Raw genomic sequence first — 7,278 nt, forward strand, 5'->3', positions numbered from 1 at the left:
ATGATTTGAGAACTAACAATATAACTGGTCATTACGGTTGACTAGGAAGGATAATTTCAAGTTCAGAAATGAAAGATGTAAGTTTGTGACTTTATCTATGAATAAAGTGTCTGTATGATGTATATTTAAAAATAAAATAGTGAAAAACATTGAACATTTAATAAAATTATAAATGGAATCAAATTTGAACTCTGTCCTTTTCAATTGTATAGTATATGGTACACTAGGTAGCGTTGTTATTTTTACTACTACTGTAAACTACTGAGAATATAGATATACAGGAGCAATATAATGGTGTTATATACAGTATTTAATACCCTGGAGGAATCATTTTTAAATCATCATGTCTGTCACTGTCTGCATGTTCTACTGTGACATCACAATGCTATTCATCATCTGACAACCGGACATTCCAATGCTTCCCTAGAGACGTTGTAGGGTTTTGCAGTGACAGGAGGTGGCATTTGTTTGTGAAGACACAGAGATCCATAGTATCCAAAATTTAAATTAAATCAATATTCGATGAGTGCAAACGGTAATTTAGCACTGAACATGGATCCCACAGAGCATGAAAATGGCTCCACTGGTAGCAACCAGATGTTGGAAGAGCTCCCTCGCCAGGTGTGGTAATATTTTCTTCTGCTTGTTTGGGGAGTGTAGTGAAACATTTATTTGAAATGGTGATATAGGCAACCTTGTTGTAATATTTTGGCAAATTGTTTAATAACCTATATCTATTTATTTCTGTAAATATTGAACACATGGATTTGTTTTGTTCTCAGAAGCGAGTCACGCCCTATTGCTGTGATGCAGATGGCCAGGTGTCCAGTTCCTTCTCAGATCTGCTCTGGGACAGCCCTGTGAGCCCTACAGTCAACAGTAAGCCCCAATAACACTCTACCCAGTCAATTTGTTTGTGCTGCTTTTCTGGAGCAAAGACGGTTCAATAAGCAACACACAGTCATCCTGGAATTACAGTGCCAGTGCCTTTCTCTTGCTTGTAAAGTATTCTGACAGGGATAATAAAACTATTTCTCAATTTTTGTTACACTAAGCTGGCAGGTCTAGAACATACCAAAACAAAAAAACAGTTTTGATGCATTTTCCACACTGACACACGGAAACAGAAGCATGGGATTCCAATGGCTTGGCAAATGGTCAATGAGCAATGGTATTCTTTCCTCAGAAACCAGTGGTTTTCTATTGGAACCGCTGTACAAGATGGACAGGATTGAGCAGCCGGTCGGGGACCCTCAGCTGGACCGGTCTATGTCTGATGATGAGATAGAAAACACATTGGAGACAGAAGCCTGCATGGAGATGCTCCCACATGATACGGAGGTAACTCACAACTGAAGTGTCTTCCTTTGTCTCCTTCAGACCACCATTTAAAACCTGTCCAGTTTGCCAGTATTTATATCTGTTCTTCCCCTACTGAAAACTGACATGGCAATCGACCTGTATATACGGTAGAGTGTTTTGGTGAATGTACCTTTTAAAACTATATTTTCATGACAATCACAGAAAGAAGCTGATTCCATTTAGGATAAAAGGCTATATTTTGCATGGGGGGGAGAAAAAAAAAAAAAAAAAAAAAAAAAAAAAACTTTCAAATGAAATGTGTAGCTGTGCAGAGAGTTCATGCTTGTCAGTAAAAAAAAAATGTGTCGGCTAATTCTTGTTTCACATGAGCAGGAGGACACCCAGTTGCAGGATGAGAACACTGCCCAGAGCTTCCAGCCCTTCCTGAAGGCCGCCTTGGAAGAGTGCAAGAACACTGTGACGGCACTGCACCAGACTCATAGCCTCTCTATGGAGAGAGCCAAGAGGCTGCAGCAGACTCTAGAGATGTCCGAGACAGAGAGGATGACCGCAGAGCAGCGACTCAAGGAGACCCTGGAGGAATATGAGCAGCAGTATCAAAGGGATGTTAAGAGTCTAGAAAAGAAGCTGCAGATTTGTAAAGAGCAGCACAATGACCAGCTGCTGAAGTATGAGGGTTCAATTAAATTGTATCAGGTGCAAGTCCAGTCTTTACAGAAGACACTGGAAAACTCAGAGATCATGCACCAGCAGGAGGTGCAGAAGGTGCAGGAGACACTGGAGAGCTCTCAGACCAGAGTCCAGTTCTTAGAGGAGACCTTGAGCAAGTCTATGATCAGTTATGATATGGAGATCAACAGATTGCAGGAGGCACTGGAGAGCTCTCGGACCACAATCCAGTTCTTAGAGCAGACCCTGGACAAGTCTATGATCAGTTACAATATGGAGATGAACAGATTGCAGAAAGCACTGGAGAAATCTCAGAAGAAAGTCCAAGTCCTGGAGGAGATGATAGCCATGTCCAACTTGAATCACCTGGAGGAAATGCAGAAGGCCCAGCAGAAACTGAGCATATCTGTGGAACAAACTCACCTTCACAGCCATGGTGAGAGACTCCGTCCACCTTCAACCTTGCCTCTTTAAATCTCAAAGTAAATCACCTCCCTTTTCTGTACCTGCTGGATAAGAGGAGTGTGGAGCCTGCTCAAAAATGCATCCTCCACATCTCACCTGTTATTAAAAGCAATCTGTTCTTTTGTTATTGACGGAATATACAAGCTTTGCAAATATTTTTCTAGAACAATCATTCAGATTCTCCGTTGCTTGATTTTACAGTGTGGTATTGTGCAGTGTTCTTCTAAGTAAAAACAAAATGCAGAATATTAATTAATTAAATTAGACCTTGATTTGATGTTACGCAAGTTCATTGAACTGTGTTCATACAGTGTTGCTCTTTTCTCTTGAAGCCTCTAAAATCATTAACACGTATAACTAGAGCAACAGACCCATGTTTGTTTGCAGAAGAGTAGCAAATAATTAAATTCAAGCTTTGTGATTTAAGTGTTTTGTGCTCTCTCTTCAGAAAACAACCGTGATCAGTGCATACAGCTGCACCAGGGCAGAGAAAGTGCTCAGAACCTGGACTCTGAGTTGCTGAAACGTCTCTTTGAGCTTGCTCTGCCCACTTCTGAGCATAAAGTAAGTGCTTCTGAAGAGTCAGGAGAAACTGTGGAAGAGCTCTTGACCAAACTGAAGGTATCTTGGGGTTGAAATGCCATATATGTTCCATCAAAACTCTCATTCATAATGTGCCTTTCCATTTGTTATGCTGCTCCACCTCTCTACATATATCAGACACGTGGTCTGGTTTTGAAGAGTGGTAGGACATACAAACTGATAGAGATAACTGATTGAGACAGAATTGTGGTGTAATTTTATTTTATCTTATGTTTTTTCTTTCTTTTTGTTCTTTTTTATTGCTATGGGAATGAACTGATAGCAAATTATTTCTGAAAAAAAAAGAAATAACAAAGCCAAGTAAAATACCATTCAGGAAAGTAATAACAATGGTATGTCTTTTTATGCAGGAGTTGCTATTGCACTATGCCACAACTTGCACAACCAATCTCCTATTGAACCTAAGATACCCTGAATGTATTATATACACTCAAATAGGGATTACACAAGAAAGAAAGACTGATTTTAGGAGACAGACTGGGTAATCTGGGTCTGGAGCCCAATCCGGCGAAAAAGATCCTCTATCATAAATTCGACCTTGGTGTATGAAATAATAAATAACGGTTTCTGTAAAGCCTGGCAGAGGTTTGATTGATGTTTTACTTGAGTACAGGAGAAGCGTCTCCTGTCTGAGATTGAGAGCCTGAAGTCCGAGCTGAGTGACTCTGAGCGCCGGCATCAGGAGACCATGAAACGTCTTCAGACAGACAGTGAGGCCACGGCGCAGGGGCTCCAGCGGGCCCTCAAGGATTGTCAAAACGACCTCGGCTGGAAAATGAATAGGCTTATGCAGGCTTTGCAGTCGTCCATGCAAGAGCACAAGGACGAGGTGCTCGGCTTGCAGAATACACTAGAGGGCACCCAGGAGCAAACCCGGGTTTTACAGCAGACCCTAGACGTGTCCCTGATGGAGCACAGGCACGAGCTGAAGAAGATGCAGGAGGCGCTGACCCGGAATGAGCGCCAGGTTGCTGAGCAGGCCCAACAGCTGCAGAGCCACGGTGAGAGACCCTCCCTTACCCCTACAATTCAGTCAAGTTGAAGGAAACCATTTCAGACTTTAACGAGAGTTTTCCTCCATTGTGTACAAGTGAGCATTTTTGGGGTGGGAGCTTCTGCTTGTAACTTCCATTGCTGTCTTGAAGACCAATTCGTGTTGATTTGTAAAGTTGGTTCTGTATTTGGTTTGCTGTTTCAGTTGTCACCATGGAAGCCAGACTTCTAGAAGAGAAATCCAAGTCTATTGAAGAGCTGAGAAAGGCTGTCGAAGCACAGCGGCAGGAGGATATGAGAAACATGAGGTACTATTGCTCGGCAATCTTTCACACATTGGCACACACAGAGTATGGAGTGAATCACAGCAAATTGGTACCTTTTTTCTTCCTCTGCAAATGTTATTGATGTGTTGTAGTAAGTTGTTTACTTCCATTTATTTGTCTGAACCTGCATAGTGTGCTGATAAAAAAGGAGTACAACTTCCTGCCAAAATTACACAGAGCCAAAGAGCTTGCCTCTATACTTAACGCTTGTGGGTGACTTAAGAATTGCAGATCTGCCTTTAAAACAATATGAAATGCAGTGTAATGTAGCAGAATTTCCTGCTGCCTTTTGCACTCTTAGATCCATGCTGATGGACCAGAGAGAGGAGGCCCTGGAGCAGAAAGCGCTGCAGCAGTCACTGCTGTCACTGGACACAGAGCGGCACCACAGAGCCAGGCTGAGGACTGAGTTCCTGGAGCTGAAAACCAGCCTGTGTTCCCTGACAGAGAGCTACAGAAAGGAGGAGGACCTGAGGAAGCTGCAGGAAAAAACACAGGACTGGGAGGGAAAGGCAGCGAAACTGGTAAACACCCCCAGGACCCTAGAGTGAACCCACGGCTGGGATAGATTTTTGTTTTGTTTTGTCACAATTAGAGATACATGGCAATGGAGCTGCGCCAATTTGTTTTATTACTTTAGATGCGAGCAAGTGTTAGGGTTTCTGGAGTGATCTTTTGGGACAAAGGGAAGGTCAAATTGCAGAAAGGGAATCTTAACTGATATACTTTTGTTATATTATGCACCATATTTTCACCATTTTAAGCGCTTCAAAATTTTGTAATGGTTTGATAATCTATCTACAAAAAATTAATTAAGTTGTAATCTTGGTCCTGTTTTGAATCCCTGTGATTGAATTGATTTCAGATGGAAAGCCTCTGTACTGTGGAGAGTTGTCAGGTCTTGGAAAGAGCAGGCAGTGAGAGCGGGGGGTCTGCAGAGACCCCTGTTTCAACAATGAGCTACTCCCCTCCTACTAAAGACACCACAGCATACCACAGAGACCCCCTCCCTCACTCACTGAAGTCTCATCACAGGTAAGCAAGTCTTCCCTTCCAGCATTCCCCCAGAGAAATTCAACTGAAACTCAGCTGGTCTCATACTTTTCAAATACGTCTCCTCCTTGGGTGGCTGAAAATTGCACAGGATAGGATACCAGTCACATAGACTGAGTCACATAGTGTTCAGCACTGGAATTTACACTATCCGACACAAACACAGTATCACACAAGCCGTGTTAATGCTCATCCGAATGCATAAAACATGTAATTACGAGTGTCACATAAATTGATAGACAAATCCAGCTGGACCACCATTCTTAGACCACTTGTACAAATGAATAAAGTAAAATATACATATTTCATGATACCCCCATCTCTTTTAATTTGATTCAAGTGTAGTCAATTAATTGCTGCTACTGTTTCCTAATAGATAAATTGCTAAACATCTTGTAATCACAGCATGAGGTGTGTAGAAGGACAAACCCTGAAAATACTTTTTACATACAATAGTAACTGCTAGCTTTAATTGCTGCCCTTAAGATTCAACAGGTCTCTGTTTTTTCCTGTTTTCAGATCTCAAACCAGCCCAGACAGTGAGGCATCAACAGATGAGTACATTCGGTATTTAGTGATTCGCCAACAAAGACTGCAGCGTCTGCAGACAGGTAAGAACAAACAAATGAGCTATTGGTCTTGCCAGCAATAGACAGCAGAGGATGAGATGTGATATGATTTGAAGGTAGTATTAAATATGTATATATTTAATACTCTATCATTGGTCTTATTAGAGACTAAACCTCTACATACAGAGAATGCCATTGGTAGCTTAAATGAGTAAACCATTGGGAAAGCTGGGAAATATAGTAATAATAATGCAAATAAACCATCTTGGTCCTATATAACTTGTCTAAGTCATACAATCTGTTGATGTACATCGTTGGCCATGTTGGGTCAAAGGAACGTCTGCAGCGAGTGCGGAAGGGTGTGCATTATTCTCAGAAAGAATATAACAAACAGTAGATTTAATTGGCAAGGCTTTGCCTGTATTTTAGTCACTTTGTCTTTTCTGGGAGATATACCTGAAGACTAAAGCATACACCATAGAAACCTATTCAAAACACCAAGGCTTTCCTGATGTGACTGGTGCAGGAAAAAAGCTTGATTCATGGCATGACAAGAGCAGACTTTGTTTACTGGTGTAAGTGAATTTTGCTGACATGAATTTCTTAGTAGTTATTTTGTATAACCTGTTCAAAAAGCAACCTTAGGTTATGGCTGCAAGGAATGCATCAAAATAACCCAACTTCTTCCTTAAAAAAGATTTCAGTTGAATGCCTGGAAAACTCCACTTTGATAGTATGTCGTTTAAACATTTCTGTCCACTGTGTTTTGGGTTTGTTCTATATTAACGGAGTCTTTTTTCTTCTTGTATGGTTTCAGAAAGTTTTCAGAAAGACTACAAACACTACATGGAGGTGGCCGATCGGAAAGGAAATGGATCACAGAATTCTGCAGATCCCAGTGACAGATTTTCGTTTAACACTTTAGATTGATATTTTCTTTTCTATGTATTTAGTGAAATTAAAAGTAAATTCAGCTATAAAGTTGTAAAATCCCCTTAGCATGTGCTTAACCTCTGATTCTAAGGAAGCAAGTATCTCTATTTTCTATTTATGTGTATTAATTTTGGGGGTGGCCAATTAAGTACATTTTATGAAAGAATGAAGAAAAAAAAAAAAAACTGCCTATCGTTGTCAATATTGGTAAAATAAGTACATTTGGGGATGTATAGAGTAATATGATTTCGCTTGGGGGAACATTTGATTTTTGAACCAACAGCAGTGTGAAAATCAAGTACATTTCCTTAGAGTATACAATGCCATGGGGGGGGATATACAAC

The 7,278-nt window shown here is 40.8% G+C and overlaps 1 protein-coding gene across 2 annotated transcripts; it reads left to right on the forward strand.

The window, feature by feature from the left end:
- The first annotated feature begins 418 nt into the window (after window positions 1-418).
- LOC136716848 (cingulin-like) lies at window positions 419-6,986 on the forward strand. 2 transcript variants are annotated; one of them, XM_066694252.1, is made up of 11 exons: window positions 419-621; window positions 783-879; window positions 1,187-1,341; window positions 1,696-2,428; window positions 2,906-3,078; window positions 3,674-4,061; window positions 4,259-4,361; window positions 4,681-4,903; window positions 5,245-5,414; window positions 5,952-6,043; window positions 6,819-6,986. In XM_066694252.1, exons 1-11 carry the CDS (start codon window positions 523-525, stop codon window positions 6,929-6,931), a joined length of 2,346 nt encoding a protein of 781 aa, XP_066550349.1. In that variant the 5' UTR covers window positions 419-522; the 3' UTR covers window positions 6,932-6,986. The 2 variants fall into 2 exon arrangements, with proteins under 2 accessions (XP_066550349.1, XP_066550350.1); XM_066694253.1 differs by having other exon boundaries at window positions 420-621; window positions 2,906-3,021; window positions 6,819-6,985.
- Window positions 6,987-7,278: the final 292 nt, after the last annotated feature.

This window comes from Amia ocellicauda, chromosome 21 (genome assembly GCF_036373705.1).
Source record: "Amia ocellicauda isolate fAmiCal2 chromosome 21, fAmiCal2.hap1, whole genome shotgun sequence".
Lineage (NCBI taxonomy): Eukaryota > Metazoa > Chordata > Actinopteri > Amiiformes > Amiidae > Amia > Amia ocellicauda.